The sequence below is a fragment of the Lutjanus erythropterus genome, chromosome 8 (genome assembly GCF_056507025.1).
Source record: "Lutjanus erythropterus isolate fLutEry1 chromosome 8, fLutEry1.hap2, whole genome shotgun sequence".
Classification (NCBI taxonomy): domain Eukaryota; kingdom Metazoa; phylum Chordata; class Actinopteri; order Lutjaniformes; family Lutjanidae; genus Lutjanus; species Lutjanus erythropterus.
In genome coordinates, this window is record NC_139324.1 from 14,069,455 (window position 1) to 14,089,430 (window position 19,976).

General features: G+C 39.3%; 1 protein-coding gene across 1 annotated transcript in view; it reads right to left on the minus strand.

Annotated features, from left to right (window-relative positions):
* The window catches only part of kalrna (kalirin RhoGEF kinase a), a 182,055-nt gene extending 164,394 nt beyond the window's left edge, over positions 1 to 17,661 (minus strand). Inside the window, exon 1 of the mRNA XM_084724610.1 lies at positions 17,355 to 17,661. Within this exon, the coding sequence (XP_084580736.1) occupies positions 17,355 to 17,421 (67 nt within the window). The 5' untranslated portion in view covers positions 17,422 to 17,661. The remainder of the gene's footprint in view (positions 1 to 17,354) is intronic.
* Positions 17,662 to 19,976: the final 2,315 nt, after the last annotated feature.

The window sequence follows — 19,976 nt, forward strand, 5'->3', positions numbered from 1 at the left end:
ACAATGAACCCCTGTTTAAGTCTACAACCCCCTAAGATTATTTCTTTTTCACTTGCTGAATATTTTGTTAAATACCTTTTCCCCACTGAATTAAGGATCTGAGGTTATCATACAAAACACATGTGAAAATACAGTTAAAATAGTAGCAGAATTGAGTTCTTTATTTCAATTTTGCTTGACAGTAGGACTATCTGTGCCTTTTAACCTCTCTGTGTTTCTCTGTCAATCAGGATAAAAGCTTCCTGTGTCTGTCTCACGCACACACAAAGACAAAGGCAAACACCTGCCCACAGCAGTCAATAACATCAAGGTCTATTAGCTAGAACCACTAATCAGCTAGTAACACACACACACACACTCACGTCTGTGTCTGTAAAACGTCTTTGTGATGGATTATAGTCAAAACGGATGCTCATTACACTAATACACACATACATACATGAACACATGCACACACCATATGGCTGCAGCTGTCCAAAGACAAGAAAGCTTTTAAGGAGGGAGGAGACAAGAGGAGGAGGAGCAGAGGAAATCCTTTCTTTCTATTTATCTATTTAACACTCTCTCTCTCCCTGTGTCCCTGTAGCTCTCTCTGCCGTTTGTCCCCTGGTGGGTAATGAGGGCTAATCCACTTAAGCTGCCTCTCTCTCCTTCTCTGGGTCTGGGTCTGTCCCCCCAACATCCCACACACACACAAAGACACACACATACACACAAACACACACTTCATTCTTCACACCCATCTGCCACTGGTCTTGACACTGGGTGTGTGAGTGGGAGACAAAGAGCTGAGGGAGGGAGGGAGGGAGGAAGGGAGGGAATCCCTCTCTCCTCAGCAGCAGCATCTTATTGTTACACACACACACACACACACACTTCAATAATAGATGTGTGGCTCCTCCCTCCAAGTTTCCTCACCATGACTCAGGACTGAGGCCTGATTTAAAGGAACAGGACACTCCACCACTCATCATTCTTCCAGTAAAAGTGTTGGCTCACTGTATGTATCGATGTGTCAATGTCAGCTCCATTATTATTTTAAAAGACTCCAACACCCTTATTTGCAAATATAAAGTAACTGGATGGAAACTCTTGATTAAAGGCTTGTGTCCACATAAGGTTTTGTTCTGGCAGGAAGCTGCTGGCAGAACATTCGGTAGCGCTGGGATGAAGTGTACCATGGCAAGAAAGAAACCCATTGCCCATAAGTTTTTTAAAATATTTCTTCAATGCCTTTAACTGATAGGACAGAGAAGGAGGAGAGAGAGTGGGGGGATGACATGCAGCAAAGGGCCAGAGGCAAGAAGGCTCATTGCTTTGGTACATTGGGCGCACGCCACAGCAACTGTGCTACCAGGTTGCCCGAATGCTGCACATAAGTTTGACATTATGAAGCTTCCTTAAAGCTACCACAAGGAGTTTTTTTTTAAGATTATTTTTTGGGCTTTTGTCTTTAATCATAGTGACAGCTGAGGACACGACAGGAAGGGGGGGTGAAGAGAGAGAGGAGATGACATGGAGCAAATGGGCCTCAGGCGGGAGTCAATCCAGCAGCCACTGCAGAAGACTAACAGCCTCAGTACAGGGGTCGCACGCCCTACCAACTGAGCTACAGGGGCACCCTACCACAAGAAGTTTTAACTGGTCATGAAACTGTCTCAGTTTGATTCTGATGCCTCTATATGACCTATTTTACCAAACATGACCATCAGTGAGAAGATTGGCTATTTCTATATACGTAGTTATTTTTATTGGCTGCCACCAGGTTGGATTCTCTGTGAACTCAGTTGAAAGAAGCCTGTGTTTACATTTTCCCAGGCAAAGTGAGTAGTGCATTAATCGGTTAAAGGGAAGCAGGAGGAAACTTTCATTTACATAATTTTATTTTTGCTGTTGTATTTTGTGGTTATTATAGTGGAACTGCAGGTTTTACTCACAGGGGCCTCCAAAATCAACAAAATATGGAAGTTTCTTGTAGTAGCTTTAATGCTACATCAACAGAGGGCTGATTACACAGCTAACGACAAGCTTACGATGCAAGGGTGATAAAAGCACAACACTCACTAACAACATTTAGTGTCCGACCAATCTGTTCCCACGAAAGTCCGACATTTTCTTGGTTACTGGGGTGACGAATGCCCATCCAATATATGATTGGTCGCTAGAAAAAGGCGATATAAGGACACCAGCGAGATTTTAAACTAGACGCATGTAGAGCAGTTGCACAAAAAAGGCAGAGCACTCGGAAAAATAGACGCTGGATGAAGTGCCTTTTCTCTATGCGGCCTCAGATACCCTACTGTCATTGGAAATAAGCGAAAACAGACACGGGTAACAGGCCCAAAGACGACTGCAGTATTTATCCTACTAACAAGCACTGAAAGCTGTCAATCAGCCACACCTTTACACTGGCTGATTCAGTCCTTCATTACCGTGAATATCAGCACAACACTGTCCTGCTACACATAAATACATACTAGCTCACCAAATCTGTGAAAATAGTCATAACAAGCAAATGCACTATTTACTCTTGTGAACTACAGGGGTCAGCTGTTTTAGGAAGTTCTTTCGGCTTTTTTGAAAATGAAAGTATGTATTTGTTTTTTTTAGGATTTATGTCTTCATTAAGATGAAATAGGCTTGGGGCTGCATGACAGACACAAATTGGGTAGGGAAGTCTGGAAGTATTGAGAGATGAACTAACACATTGTTGGTTTGGGAATTTGTTGAAAATAGCCAAAATATGGAATATCGCCAAATGTATCCTTTAACTAGCTTCGTCCAGTCCTGAGAACATACTGCACTGCTCCAATGGCCCATTATTCTGAAACTGCAGTAGTCCAAAAAATGCCCCTTTGGACCAAAAGCCCATTTGCCTGACAGCCCGTTATGCTGAAAACAAATGCCCATTGCTCCGAAAATGCACACACTTCCTGAAGTTGTTCGGGTCAGTGTGTTACTGCAGGAAGCAATGGGCCTTCAGAGCAATGGGCATTTCTTTCCAGAATAACTAGCTGTCAGACAAATTAGCTTTCGACCCAACAGGACATTTTACAGACTACTAAGGTTTCGGAATAATGGGCCATCTGAACAATGGCATGGCACCGTCCTGAGATTCATTTATTGGAAGTGACTGCCAGAATAGCGGATAAACTGAAGCTTATGCTTGTTTAGAGGGCAGGCATAAAAATGTCTGGAAAAAAAAAAAAACAACAGCAGGGCTCCAGGCCTATAATAGACAAATTCTGATGCTTTTGCAAATGGATTTTCCTGTTTCTGCTTCAATGAGGCACACATTCTCCTTGTCTGGTGTCACTGTAATGTACTGGAAAACCACAATGCATCCCAATATCAGATCTACTGTACATGACATCCAGCTCTAATTCACTACTGTCCAACAACCAAAGCTGACTGAGTGGACCTCTATGCACCACATATACTAGACATGGACATAATGTCTAGTGTCCTTAGGTCTAGTGACCTAATGTCATGACCAAATTACATGGATGCCAGATTTATAGTAGATAATGGCAACCTGACAAAGGGTCCTATGTTCCCTGGTTCCTATTTTCCAAAGGTCCTATGTTCCCCAGCTCTAAATAGCACATAATGGGTTAGGGTTGAGGTTTAGCATTAAACATTGGACCCTGGTAACATACATTCAGTCCAATTAGACTGTATTAAGTTAATTTAACAGTAGTTGTTTAATTCATAGGGTGTATCAAAAAAGATGGATACCAAGCCCATTAACCAATACTGAATTGTTCAGGATGACAACATATACATTACACCCCTGCAATTTAAAACTAAACGTTTATGTACAGAAAAGACATTAGAGTTTAAGACAAATTCACTATTATACAGAAAAATAAAAAAAATATCAAATCAATAAAAGGTTATTAAGAAATATGCTGATGTGAGTCTTATCAAAGACTTTATATTCGAATATGTCTACATGGAAAGAACTTGATTATTCGTCTAACTAAATTCATGATGGATTCACAATTCTAACATTTTCCAGGTTTAAGATCTGCATGTTTTGACTCCCTGACATCCAGCTACTCTGTCATTTCTGTGTCAGCAGGAGTTGGAGGACAAACCCTGTATTTATTGCTGCATTTACCACTCTGCTGAATTTGCTTTCATCTTATCCCCAATAACAAAAGACAAGAGCAGTGGCACAGTATATCTGCCACATCTCCATTGTCAGACTTTATTTTAATTCAGTGTGAGGATCCTTATCTTTGTAAATTTTGTTTAGCATCATATTTATGGGTGTACTGACTGAGTGCTTCACACCAATGGATAAGATGTTGCCACAATATCACAGTTTCTTCAAAGTGTTCCAGCTGACATTTTTGGGTTTCTCAAAAGCAGGATGAGAGTTTATCTAGGTTTCATAAAGCAGAATATTGGTTTAAGGTAAAAACATGTGAACAGGAAAAAAAAAAAACAAGCTCTATCATGGGACACTACCAAAAATACTTTTGTCAAGCTGAAAACTATAGTGACAGGACCAACAAAGCTTTATGTGGATTCTCTGGATGCACCAGCTGCATTAACTGCTAACTGACAGATCGTACAAGTGGGGGATTAGCTCCATACCGAAGCTGCTTTAAGAAATTACATTTTAATAACATGATATTCCCAGATGGTACTGGTATGTCCCTGCTGTGAACTGCCATCATGACATCGTGATTTCCCTTTTGACTCCACGGCAATTGAAAAGTGTGCTGGTCCGCCATAAACTCAAAGAAAAAAAGCACTTTTCGACAGAGGTGTTTCCTGGAAATATTTCAGTATGTGTACACAATTCACAAGTATACTGAAGATAACGTCATATGTATGGATTCATAGAGATAAGAGTGTGTCTTGAAAAAGAAGCAATTTTAGTTACACCAGGCTTTCCCTGTCGACATATGATAGATTCTGGATTTTTGCTCATTATTTATGGATGGGAGTTGGACCATTAGCTGAAGAATGCTGTTACATTCACAGTCATGTTTTTCTTTTTTTATGTTCAGTGCTTTCTGCTGGGAGAAGTGCTCTTACAGAGGAACTCCACTGATTTTACACACTGAACTCTGCTTACAGAGAGCCTATATTGCAGATGTGAAAATGTTATATAGGCTAAAGCCTTTTGTGGCTCCAAAGGGAGCGGTGCTAAATTTGATTACTTGCCTGACGTGATATCACTCGAGTCAGCGTTAGTCGGATCTAAAGACTACATGTTTTAAAGTGAAAGCAATCTCGAGGTTTGGAGTTAGAAATGAGCTTACCAGAACTCTGTAGCCTGCCCCTGATTCAGGCTACCTCCTCAGAGCTACATGAGTCGCTACTAGCATTCACACCTGAACACACTTGAATCTCTGACTGAACTGTTGAGGTGCACTGTGGGTAATGTAGGGGCCAATCTAGGAAGATCAGTGGACTCCTCTCCTGGCATTAAGAGGTCAACGCAGTTCCATAGCACTGACATAGTTAAACTTACATCTTCAGTTTCAGTTTGGCGGGCAACATTATCTAGTCTTTACCTGGCTCTGTTGGACCATTATCTGTAGATAGGCCTACTCTCACTTCCATAAACTCAATGGAGACTGAGATTTGATGGTAGAGTGAAAATGCATGTCAGTGCTACCTGTTATTTACTGTTTGTTGTTGTTGTTGTTGTTGTTGTTTTCAGTTATAGTCTGTTTAGGTTTAGGCAACAAAACTACTTGGTAGGTTTAGGAAACTTGAGTCAGGGAAAGAAAATAGCCACATTGGCTATTTATACCCAGGGTGCAAATAGCATTGTCGACTCTGGACACCTACATGCCTGTGTCTGTCATGCTAGGCGATATATACCTGGGTATAAAAAGACACATTGTCTATTCCAACCCAGGTACAAATCATACCTGCCTTACAAAAGATAGAGAGAACAAACTCCATATTGAAAAATCGGGTACCTACATTTTCCACTGAATGTTGATCCTTAACAGTGTTTCTTTCTGGCATCGCGAACAATGTAACTAATTTGAAAGTTTTGCCAGTTCTTTTGTTCCTGTGCTAATTCACTGTCACTCCTGTCAAACTGTTTTCAATGGTATCTCTTTTTTTTTTTTCATTGAATTAATTGCTTCCAGTAACAAGCAAAAGACCAGCTCCTGTCTTCAGTGCTTTTGTGTTAACCTCACCTGTCTCTGCAGCTACCTGCACACTGACAGCAGAGGATGTTTAGTGACGTGACTGTAGAGAATTAAGCTTGTTTATATGTATTCCTGCAGGACATGATCAGAGAAGTATCAGTGTAAGTCCTGGCAATACAAGTGGATTAGTATTAGTCCAAGTAGTGTTACTGGTGGTCTGATCTCATTAAACTGTATTTAAACAACAGCCTTTATCATTATCTTTAATCCCTCTGCATAAACTCAGTAATTGATTTTAATGGCGCTTCTGATGTGAGATGTGAGGCTGTCCAAATCTTTGTGAGGGGGGGTTCTGATTAGAAAAACTAAACCCGACAATTCACACAAACTTGTTCTCTTTCTCTCTGTCTCTGTGAGTTTGAGTGCTTATATTGCAGGTTAATCTGGCTCTAAGCCTGGAAGCAGTGTATGCGTGTACAGGCGTGTGTGTGTGTGTGTGAATGAATGGATTACTGGTCATTCATCCATGTAATGTCCCTGTTCGCAAAGCACACACACAGGAACACACATACGCTTATCCACTTCAATCCACAAGCCAACAAAGTCATTCTTAGATGTCCTGTTGAAAACACACACATACACACACATTTACTCATGTCATTTCTGAGGATCATAGACTTTCATTCACTTCCTGGAGACTGACACTGTGTGATGTAAACGAGCTAACATCAGATTGTTTATTTATGAGGTTAAGAAGAGGCATATCCTATATGATCCATAGCACAGTTTTTATAGGGATATCTTCAAAGGAAGAAAAGTCTGGATGGAAAACGGAGAATTGTTGGGAGTAACAAGTAAGAAGGCTGTCTCCGAATTATATAAAAAGAGGGCCGACTTAAGAAAATTATGTCAGTTTTAAATAAATATCTGAGACACTTTACTTACTTTGCAGACAGCATCACCCATATTATATCTGGTCAATTTTTTATCTTCCATCCACTCAAGTTCACTCACTCACCGTATTTCAGGAAGTTGTGTTACCATAACCCCACTCATAACCACTACCTAACTTTAACCACTGACACAGTGTTGTACCAACTGAAGATATGGCCTTTGTCACAGTTGCATCAACCATCCCTAATCAACTGGTTTTAAATCTGATGTGTCCCCAAAAATAGCTTATACACAAACACAAACACACACACCCAACATCTGTGACGTCAACCATAAGTATACATTCTGGTATCTTTACTAGTGAAACCTGTAACCTAACCCTAACCCTCAGGGTAAAATAAGGTCTTTCCTCACAGTTTCACCCTCAGTGTCAAGTGATGTTTCAGAGTGAAATAAAATCAAATAAGGTCTTACCTTAAGGACTTAGTATGCTTCAAAATAAATAGGTCTGTCTAGGGAGGCACCAATCTGTTCCAGCAGATCAGTATCAGCATTGATCCTGGTTCTTCATTGTCAATATAAAATTCATTGTTCCCTGTATCAGTTTCATTCATTCAGTCACAGAAAGCTGACTCAGTTTTTAGTGGCACAGCAATCCCTGGCATCATGTTACCATATGTAAAAATAATTCCAAAGAGCTCCATGCAGTGAGGTATGCAGATTTTAAATTTGGGGAAAAGAGAGCACTGGTGTCAGAATGGTACTCAAGACAGCAGAGTGAGGACTGCTGGCACAACTTCACCTACTTCCAAATTACATGGAGAAGAGTCTGAAGAAGTTGGATTGGTACTTAGCATCTGTAAATACCTTGAGTTGAGATACTGGAATCAGTGTCGGAAAAGAAAAAGTTACATGGTGGATCCTTAGATCTTACAGTGTGTTGTCTGACTATGTCTAAAGGCAAAAGGTTGTCAAATACTGACATTTTGTTAACATAGAACCACAGGAAACATAGCATAGAGAGTGAGAAGGTCTGCGTACGGACAAGTTGAGGTAGATGGATGGGTCAAACAAACACAAGACTTTTACCAAGGAGGCTGGGGTTTGTGTGCCATGTAAGACCAACAGTCAACAGTATCTAAGAGTTTTAAGTTACATAATGTTACATGTGTCATCAGTGGTAGTGGCCTGTCTAAAAAGGCTTTCTGACATCTGGAGTCTCATATAGACACTAACTAGTAACTTGTGAATCAGTATGATGATCAGTAGATGCAGAGGGGTGTGAGAAAGCAGCATCGGTATTTGATGACCTGGGATGAGAACAGGTTGTATATTTCACAGAGCTCTCATGACTTGATGTGATGAATTGTGGATCACGGTTTTCACTTATTGACAGACTTTCCTCAAAATGTTCATGGTGTTCCATTTGGTTGTACATACAAAACGTGACACATGTATTTGTGAACATCTCGAGAGATGTTCAGACTCTGACTGCAGGCAAACCTGGCCAACTGCTGCACAAAATGGGCACAACTGCCTGAAAGTTTAAAAAAAAATTGGATGCAGACAAATCCTTGTACATCCTTAGACTACAACATGACTTTTGTCATCTTCTAGCAACCTTACTGAGATTGCCAACAGTGCAAACTTTGAACAGCTGTTGAAGCCGCCATCTTTTGTCTTCAATAAACATCTCCATGGCTACAGACATTACTCATGGCTCTCAGAAAATTAGCTGAGAAAATTAACTCTAATTACCTGTGTAAGGCTCGCTTCACTCCTCATTGCTGGAATATGACGAACACACACTGGGACTCAATCTCATGAGAATATGGGCAGCTATTAATGCCAAACAGTAACAGCATGAAGAAAAGCCTAAAAGATAAAAGTGATGTATTCATTTTGTATCTAAATACAGAAGCTGGTCTTTTAATTGGATTTTATAGAGAAGCAGCATTTAGCAAGACTGTGGTACTGTTTTTAGCACTTTGGACACGGTTCCCTGCTTTAAGCCATGATGCCACTTGGTGTGAAGGTAGTCTTAATCTCCCAGCATGCCTGTGTGAAGAGCTGCTGTGCTTCATCTGTTTCTAACACGACAAAGGCCAGAATGACATCACTAACTTCTGCTTGTTATGTCTGTAATTCTAATGAAATGAGAAAATAGTGATTTACGATTATTCTGGTAGCGTAGCAACAGCAGCAGCTATTGACAGACAGCTGGCGTCAGTTGTCTGACAAACACTCTGACAGTGCATGCTGATTGCATGTGTGTAGGTATGAATGCGCGTGTCACTTCCTGTTTCCGTCTGTTAATTTAGGATTCTATTTAAAAACCACTGATTAGCATAACATTGAGCAGCCGTGCCGCCTGCACTTTCCTGTGAGTGTGTGTGTGTGCGTGTGTGTGTGTGTGTGTGTATGTTCTAAGACTCCAGTCTCGCAGATGTTGTGTACTTGTATATATTCTGACTCTTTTTCTGCCCTTTTTTAAATTCTCTCCTGTTGCTTTCTTAAACTGTGAGGATTCTGAGTGTCTTCATTTCCATTTTTTCTCCTCTTAGTACTTCAGCCATTTCCTATACAAAATTGAAGTAGATAAATATACCTTTTTAAAAACAGACGGAGTGCCTCAGCTGTATGCAGGGAAAAGGAAATCTAAATTAAACACAAAATAAATAAGAGACAAACAAGTAAAACCAATTGGATCGGAGCTTTTCACATCTAAATTGTAGAAATTCTACCGGCAGTCTGTCAAGGCTGGGACACAGTCAAAATGGTGTGCCAAAAATCATGCTCATGGATGAGGTATCGTATTTAAGTTTTATTCACGGTATGTTTAGTCACATTTGCTGACTTCTTTTCTCACTCTCCGATGTATCCGGCATATATCATGTTTTCCCTGAAGCTAAAGAAACTTGCGGCTGGTAGCAAACACACCGCTGACCATTGTCAGAAACATTTGGGATGTACACCACTCAACAAAGCATACATTTTTTTTTAGACCTTTTAATGCAGAGATGTGGCATATTATAGCTTTAAAGAGCCCGTGTGTAGGATTTAGCTGCATCTGCCAGTGTAGCAGAATCTATAGTGGCTGCCAAACTTGTGCAAAGGCCAGATCTAAAGCTGGTGTTCAGTGTTTCTGTGTTTTCTGGGCTTCTGTAGAAACGCGGTGGTGCAACATGGTGTAGAAGAGGCCCTGTGCCTTATGTAGATATAAACAGCTCATAATAAGGCACAATAATGAAAGCATACTTATGAATATTATATTCCTTTTCTGCCATATTCTGCCTCTGCACACTTTAAACCAGGTGCGTGTACGTGATAGTATCTGCAAGCGGAAAGCATTTTGATCCACATGACTTTTTAGATTTTAGGGGCTGGGATGAAATAGACAGTGGCCGATGTCTTCCCTCCTGTCCTCGTGTCTCATTAGGCACATAATTACAATGATAGAAAAGTATATAAATAAATAATGACTGCAAGTTTACAAGCCCCAAAAAAGGATTTCTAGAAAGTCCAACTGTCATGACCAACAAACCAAGTTGGACTAAGAGGTCTAGCTGATGGTGGCAACAGATAAAATCATACAGTTTGTGTTGCTGAAGGATGATAAGTCTTTGTCCTCTGATAGAGTTGCTGCCCCTCATTACATTATTTTAAACACGTTCAAATTGAAATCCTGAGATCTGCATGGCTGATATAGCGTGTGTGAGCAAAAGAATTAATAATAAAAAAGGAGCAAATGGCGTGGTGTGAGCAAGTATGATTCAATAATCCACTTGATCAGGTTTCAGTGCAGAGTCTCTGAGCTGAAGTTGATCTCACTCTTATGGAGTTGCTATGAAGTCCTCTCCTTCTCCTCACCCTTATCCCTGCTGTTCCTGCCTCTCCAACCACCATTTCATCCAAATTTATTGTTTTTCCTCAATTGCTGTTCTGCAGTAATTGCTGCAGATTTATGTTTTAGGAGTGTTTGTTTTCCAGAATAAACATGCTTCTAATACTAAACATGTACGTCTGTCAAGTAAATTCACACAGAGCAGAACCTGCCAGCTAATGTAAAAACATAAAGCTAATGCAGCTCACACTGCCACAGCATAAACCTTGATCTACGTGGGAAAACATTTACCACATCCAACTTACTAGTTCCTCTCGACTGTCCCTTAATATTACAACATTAGTCCACCATCACTTCAGTCTGTAGTAGTAGCCACACTAGCCGCGCAACATGCCAACACTGAGTTGACCTAATAATAAACATAAAACACGGCTTTCTTAACACTCCAAGTTTGAATATCAAATTGAATCATATCATGAATGAAAACCAATCAGCACCTTGTGAATTGAGTCAAATCGATTTGGGAAATCTGAATCAATAGTCAGCGCTAGTTGCAACAGCCCTAATCAAAGTCGACAAGTCTGATGAGTTTGACAGTTTCCTAATAGAGGTTATTGTTACACTAAATCATCACAGTGTGCTTGTTAAAACCATGTGCATCTTATGTGTCACAAGCGAAACAGAAGAATGGAAAATGTTTAATGAGGCCTTTTTAGGTCAGTAACATAAATTTGATTTAACACTTGCAGAAGCATCATGAAAGGAACAAGATAAAGTTGCACTGTACGAGTCTGAAGCACGAGAAAGGAAAGTCAGCATGAGGCTCACATGTGTGTCTTATGTCATTACGAAGTCTGACGGCACTCTGGATAGAGTGAATTCAGCTTTGCAAAAAAAAAAAAAAACACCACAGGAGGAATACATGGCAGCAACGTAGGAGATGTTAAATGAATGGTATGGTTGATTTGACAAGGTTAGGGACAAGAAAACTGATCAGCTCATTAACAGCTTAGTTTAGTATCAGATTGGTGTACTGGTAGATACTCAGTGATGTGAAATTGGATTTAGAAATGGAGAGGTGGCACAAAGCCATCTCTAATTTCCTCTGTACTGAAGTCAGAGAGACATTGAGCTGATAGAGACGGATCCCTCCCTTCCTCCGTCTCACAGCTTTTCAGACACAGTGGTGCATTTTAATGTGTGCAGGCAGCTTTGCTGTTTCATTGTCGACAAAAAACATTAGATTTTTGATCATTTTCTCCAAAGAAAGTGTCCTCTATCTCAAGGAAGACTACAAATCAAACACTGATTAAACACACCGACTCAAGTCCGAGCCCATGCTGCAGGTGTAATGACTTTGATACAGAATGATGGAATAAAAATTTAAAAAACTGATTAAATTTTTTTCATTCATTGTATTCTTTCAAGTTAAAAGGGCAAAGACAGAGGGAGGCCCGCTTGTAGAGATCTGAGCTTTAAGTCCTGCTGTTTCTTTAGATATGAAAAAAACATTTTCAGGCAGTTTCTTTGCAGCACTGCAGAAACCAAGCATTTTGTTAGGGGGAAAAAAAGGTGATAGCTGTCTGCATTAAAAGTTATAAAAAAAAATAGTTTGGTGAACACCACTGAAACTATGTTTTGGAGCACAAACACGTTATGTTATATCATGTCACATGACAACATTTAAGACACACACATTATAAAATGAAAATGTAGGAGTAGCTTTTCTAACACAAAATTAGCATTTCAATGTTTACTTTTCGAAATGAAGTAGTGCTGAAAAATTAGTTGACTTGCAATTAGCAGATCAATAGTAAATGAATCAGCATTAATCATTTTGGTCATTTTTCATGCAAAAACACTTTTATTTACATCTGAAACTGAGGATTTTTTTTAAAGCCGTACTATATAGTTCAGTTTTTTCTTACAATGCATTTCTACTACACAGTACAACTCTACTTGTTTGTTGTTTTTTTATTTTTTTAATTTCCATTAGGGATAGTAGGCATAGTACCAGATACTTTATTAGGTTATCAACTCCATCAGTGAAAACTCTGCAGAAAACTCTGATTAGTCACATGGCATCCTGCATGTCCCTGTATATTTAAGTTGTCAAGTTAGTTACTCAATTTTTTATTCACTCAGAAATACTATACAATAAAACCACACTGTCATTTATTGACGAAGTGCAGACGCATCAAGAACACCCTCCCTGCAAAGCAGAGGAAAAGGTGAGCAGGGAAGTTGTCTCTCTGGCAGTAAATGCACAGTGTAGCAGTTTGTTTGTGAATAAAGGCTGCAGCTTCTCAAGACCAAAGCATGTGTGTTGTTTCCCAACTGCTGGAATATCATCACTGTGACCATCAGCTCCGCCTGTGTTAAGGTAGTACAATCTGCAGTGGAAAAACGAAGTAGAAGTTCCAAAAGCACTCGAGTGGAGTCAAGTCACACAACACAGTGGAAATGCAGCTGTACTGTACTCATTAAGGTGGAGTGATTGGACAAATATATCAGTGACTGACCGAGTTGATCACTGCTTGTATTTTGGGGGAGATTTTTGTCTTTTTGTTTTGCTAACCTGTCTCCGAAGAGGAAGTGAGAGCAGCGACGGACTCATTCAGTGAGTTAAGAACAAGGGCAACAGCTTTAAATATACTGGAATATATTGGTAATTGTTGGGCTGACAGTGGCCAACTTCAACATGTTAGACATAAAACAAAAGCTGATGCTATGTAAAATAAACTCACAAAATGTAAAGACAGGAAATTTACACCTACTTTCTAAATTAAATGGAAAAATACGACCACTTTCTGAATCCAGTTTCTCTCTTTTACCAAACGAAGACAAGCTTAATTGCCTTGTTAAAAGCTCTTAACTCTACAGAAAAACAAAATGTAACTCGCCAAAACCATCTTGGTTTAAATTTCCACTGTTTCAACAATCACCAGTCCTTGTTTGGTCGAAATAAACCCTTATTAGATTTGAAAATATCCTGACTCAACAGGCTATTTAACTCTTCGCCTCAGTGGGTGTGTGCTGTGCCACTGAATGAGAGTCTGTCCCTGGAGCAGCTCTCACTCCTTCTTTGGAGACAGATCATTAAATTAACTCAATAACAGGACAAAACAAACAAAAAAGATCGACCCACAAAAACACAACTAACGATGGACCAACAGCTGATATACTTGTCCAACTGCCTAACCAAATTGTCCAACCCTAGTACCCATGAGCCTCGGAAGCTGTTGCTGTAGAAAAGATATCATTTTCTGAAATCATCTGGACCACTGATGCACTGACAACACAACACATCTGAAGCAGCAGGAGTTCAGCTCGTTACCAGCAGCACAGCCACAGTGTTCGGCTTGAGAACTGGTTGTTTCTTCCATTAAACCTCTCCGGGACTCATACTTGACTTCTCTCCTACAGTTGTTGTACCTTTGACCAGATTTCAATGAATCAGGCTCTTTTTTTTCCGTACAGTGTCTCATTGTTTGTACTGATGAGTCAACCAGTGAATTTCCATGTCCACCTCCTGGAATCGCTCCAACTGACAGTCATCTAATAGTATGGGAAAAATGAAGAGGAGGAGATCACACCTAGAGCCTGTTACTCTATACACTACACACAGTGTCTCAGGGACTGTGTGTGTGTGTGTGTGTGTGTGTGTGTGTGTGTGTGTGTGTGTGTGTGTGTGTGTGTGTGTGCATGATTTAATAAACTATCTTGGCAGGATTGTTTATGATAAAGTTATTGAACTGAATTACACTGACAAAGAGAGAGTCAGGGTGTGTCCCCCTCCAGCACTGCTGCATCCTCTTTTTGTGTGTGTGTGTTTGTGTGTGTGTGTGTGTATCTGTGTGGTGTATCTAACATGTCACTGATGTGTCAACCATTTCCTAAACTTGTTTTATTACTGAGGTCACTTTTCCCTGTTTCTCCGTTGCTCCATCACACATATGTCACATCCATCACTGATGCACCACTGTAATCCTCCTGTCTATCAAATAAACTGCTGATTATTTTCACTATTAACTGGTTAGTCGTTTAGTCTGTGAAATGTCAAAAAATGGTGGAAAATACTCATCACAGTTTCAAAGCAACCAAAGTGATGTCTTCACATTGCTTTTTTTGTCCAACAAACAGTCCAAAACCCAAAGACTCTTCATTTATAGTCTTTAATGACAAATAAATCCTCACATTTAAGAAGCTGGAACCATCAAATGTTTAATCGATTATCCACTAATCTTTCTTTCTATCAAGTTGCAGTTACATCCATATATAATTTGCAGTGTCAGTTTCCAATGCTTCACTGCATCCCTTATAGAACACTGCTTTACCCTACATGCTCTTAATCTCTCGATTATTTCTATGATTAATCAAGTATTTCTAAGGTCTTCAAAATGACAAAAAACTATGAATTAATTATTGAAATATTGACCGATATTGGTTTTCCAATGGCTAATGCCAAGCCAATTTTTAGCCAGCACAACAGCCAATGGCAGATATATAATGCCAATAACAAAACAAAGAAAAGTCATGTATAACGCCACTATTCCACGCACATTTCAATCTAATTCACATTGTTATTTAGCCAGTAATGCAATGTTTAGATGGATTTTTTATTAATTAATGAAACAGAGAAATATGATGTAGATTTGAGAGTGGGGGTACAGTATGCCAGAAGTGATGTTTTAAACTGCATTATTCTGAACACAATATACTGTATATTTAAAGCCAGTCATGGTTTTTGCAGTTATTTAGGATGACAGGAGAAACATGGTAACATTTAGAAAATACAATGGTGATGTTTAGGCAAACATTTACAGCAAGATGAGAGTTATAGTGCAGGGATCCAAACTAACTTTTTCATCCTCTTCCCAAAAATCACATTAGAGAGTGCTAACATTGTTGTGCAGCAGCCACACCGACACACAGTTTTGTTAATCAGCCCTTGTGAGTGCATGCATCAGCCAGCGATTAAATTGGCCAAATTAAATGTCCGACCAAATAATCAGTCTATATCAAGGGGTGTAAATCACAAGGTTCATCACGATACAATATTATATCGATTGTTTGGACAACTATTCTATGTTTGCTGATATTAAAAAATCTGCCACAATACAATTTCAATTTGATTCATGTCAGGGGCCTGCAATCGATTCAGTTACATTTAGTCAACTCACAAAAACTTTTGATTCAACAACGCGATATTTTTAACACAGACGTGCCATGGGAATTTCAAAATAAAGGCACACCTTAAAGATGACAACATAGATTGATATTTTCACTTTGCACCAATATATTGGAACATTGAACACTGAGTCAATATTTCAGTCTAGACTGATGTATCATTACCCCCATCTATTACTACAGAAAACTGTTCAAAACATGTCCATAAGAAGTTCCCAGAGTGCAAGGATACACATTTTATCTGACGAGCTGTTCAAAATCCAAATATATTGAATCAATGATCATAAAAAACAAAGAAAAGCAGCAAAGCCTCACATTTAAATGAGTGGAACAAGAGAAGTTTTGACTGATAAATGACTGAAATCAATTATCACAGTTGCAGCTGATAAATTGTTTGTTGTTTTTAGTGATGAAGTAATCAGTTCTAAACATTATCTGGTTTCAGCTCCTACACAGTCAAGTTCTTTTCCATCTTTGTACGAATTATTTTTGGACTGTTGGTCAGACTGGATGAGAAGAAGAAGAGGAAGTAGTTTGAAGACCAGGACCACAGTTAATCAATGATGACCAATGAAAACACTTGCCAGTTGCAGCTGTGTGTTTAGCCATTATGCTCTGGCAGAAGTGTCAGACACACACTCTTGTCATCAAAACACACACACACACACAAACACACCATCTCCATCGTTACATCCTGCACACACAACCATTAAACACTTTCTCTCACCTTCTGACCATTTTACATCAGTGTAGTCAGAATGAGCAGTCATGCTGTTTTTTTTTCTCTAAATGCATCACACACAGGGACACGCACACATACACACACACACAAACACACACACACAACACACACAGCTTATTAAAGCTCTGACAGTTGCACATAAATCGCCATTTAGTCGGATATGGAACAGATTTCCCTGATGATCCCATGAGCTGATGTGATGTGATTCCTCCATGATTCCTCTTTCTTTTGTAGAGACCATCAGCAGCATCAGACACATGAGCTCACAGTATCTCACACACACACACACACACAAGAGCGTGCACACACACAAACACAATTAATGCATGTAAAACACAAAATAGCGACACGGGGAGCAGCATTTCTCATTATTTCACGCACAATGTGAACGACTCCCTGTTTGCTTCCCTGTGCGTGATCGCACTGAGCAGATTTCTAGTGATTTTCTGCACATTTCTGCTGATGTTCACTTGCTTCCGTGCGCTTGCTGGTGACATTTAACACTCTCGTGAAGCTTTTGTGTCAGATTTGGGCGGTTTTCAGCCGCTCTTCCTACCTGTTTTGTAGAAGGCATCAGTGTCGGGGTCGCTGGGCGCCTCCTCGGCCGCTTCTGCAGGGTTCATACCGGAATCCGGTTCAATACAATCCACCGACAAAGAACAGACAGATATAAAGCCCTCCGCTCCGGAAAATCCTCGCGTCTTTATTCCTCACATGTTCTCCGTTCACCTCTCTGCCTCTCCCTCCATCCCTCCTCGCTGGCTTTCTTTCTTTCTGTCGCCCTCTCTCTCGGTTTGTTTGGTGTTTCGGGGCTGGCTTCGTTTCTCTCTATTGTTCCCGGTCCAACCTCCCTCTCTGCTGCTGTCCGCCAGGGTCTCTCTACCTCCCTCCCTCCTCCCTCCTCTCCCTCCTTCTCCGCCGTACCTCCCCTCCCTCTGTCTCTCCCTCTTTCTCCCACTCAAATCAATTCATTGACCTTTATTAGCCAGACAGAATGTAAGTGTGGTGAAAACATTTATAAATTATTATGTCAATAGAAATAGAAACATTGTATGATAATAATAATAATAATAATAATAATAATAATAATATGGACAAACAGTATGATTTTTTTTTCAGCCAACGATGATAACCAATAATTACCTGCTTCTCATGACCGATACTTTTTTGTGTACTTTTTCTTGTGATACATTTTTATGATTTAAAAAGATATTAATGTAACCTGTAGCTTATGCACAGCTGAGGGTAAAAAAAAGACTAAGATGCAGTGAGAAAAGATGGATGATTTAATATTCCATAACTCTGACTGAACCGAATCTATCATCATCACTATGACAACAAAAACAAAGAACGGTTCTGCCTCTTTAAATGTTCATCTGTCAAATCAGATTTTAGTACAGCCAATATTTATTGGCTAATATACGCCAGTACTGATATAAATCGATACAGCTGGATAGGCTACTGTCATGCATTCCTTATAATTCTATTATTATTATTATTATTATTATTATTATTATTATTATTATTATTATTATTATTATTATCATGCTGTGTGCTCATTTGATTTGTTTTGAAAATTCTGTGTGTGTGTGTGTGTGTGTGTGTGTGTGTGTGTGTGTGTGTGTGTGTGTGTAAATCTGATATTTTATCTTGATTGTAGCACTAAGTCTTATAAATTCGACTGTCCAAGCTTAATGCTACAGTCCTGAATCCCCCTGGGTTCATTTTGCCATAATAAACCACTCACATTATCACTCTCATTACACTCTACTTATCAAAAAAGTCAATGATGTGAGACAAAATATTCATTTTAAAAAAGAAATTATTTTATTGTTCTTCCAGAGTCTATGGTCAGAACTGTGTCCATAGCAACCGTCTGCTATACAGAAATAAAAGACCTTTGAATGGTATAACTGACCAATCAGAATCTAGTACAAAGCCGCATAATCAATGATAAGAGTTCATCCACTGGGGAGCAGGAATGTGCTCAGTACATTAAAGCTGGAGTTGGCAGTTCATTTTTGGTGTCACAGGGGGAAAAGTTCCCCAAAAAATCTGTATAGACTCATTCAAAAATAATCCCTCTCAGTTTTATATAATTTTCCTATTTTCTCATTATTCCTATGGCCAATCACCTGTTGGTAAGACAGTAGATTGCTGTGTCTCATTCCCAAACGTCAGTATTTGACAACTTCAGAATGAAACTCAACAATCAACCATCTTGCTCCACAATTCCTTACTACACCTTTAACTCTTACTTACAAATATAAATTTTGTCCTGAAGGCTGCTGTCTGATGTGTTATGTCTGCAACTAACTGCTTCATCCTCTTTAACCATCTCTTCTACATTGTGTGTGAATATTATCCTGGTGATTTTTCTCTCACTACACACATTTCCTGGAGGTTTACATACAGTTGGGGAGTAATTATAATTATATATAATACATATTTATGGTACTAAATCTTAAAATGAACATAATGCATGTTAACAGACTGGTTTCTCCAACAGCAATGCTAGACCAGCATGTGCACCTTTCAAATTTCCACCAAAAAGAAAAAGAAGGAGCAAAGTAGAAATTTCCATTTCAGTGGAGAATGTCTGTTTTTGTTTTGGCCTGTGTGATTACGAACATTGCCCATTTCACATTAAACACAAATACATACAGAACATGAACACTAAACACAAGCCATCAGTGAATAGTTCACCTTTAACTATACTCGAGATACTCATGTAATTTCTGATGTCAAACAGGTGCTTTTGGGTAAATATCAGGTACTTCAATCAAACGAGATACTAATGAAGGTAGTAATATTACAGAAAATGATTCACTTGGCCCTGAGCTGACACTTCACCAAGAGGCTTTAGAAGTGATTCATCCATGTGGGTAACAAAAGAAGAAACAAAAAGTTCTCATCTGTAACTGAGCTGATATGATGATTTTGATGATGTTTGGCTGGTAGAGACAAATTGGAATTTATGTGTTCTCCATTAAAGTCCAGTTTGCCTGTTTGAAAATAACGTGGGTGCTTCTCTTTCCTATTCATTAAAAGTAAAACACCACTACAGTATATCAGCTGTTATTCATGTGTGTTAATTCACTTTTCATATGATACTCCTCTCCTCTTCACGTTGTACGGTCCTCAAAGGTCCAGCGTGTAAGAGTTTCATAAGTATATT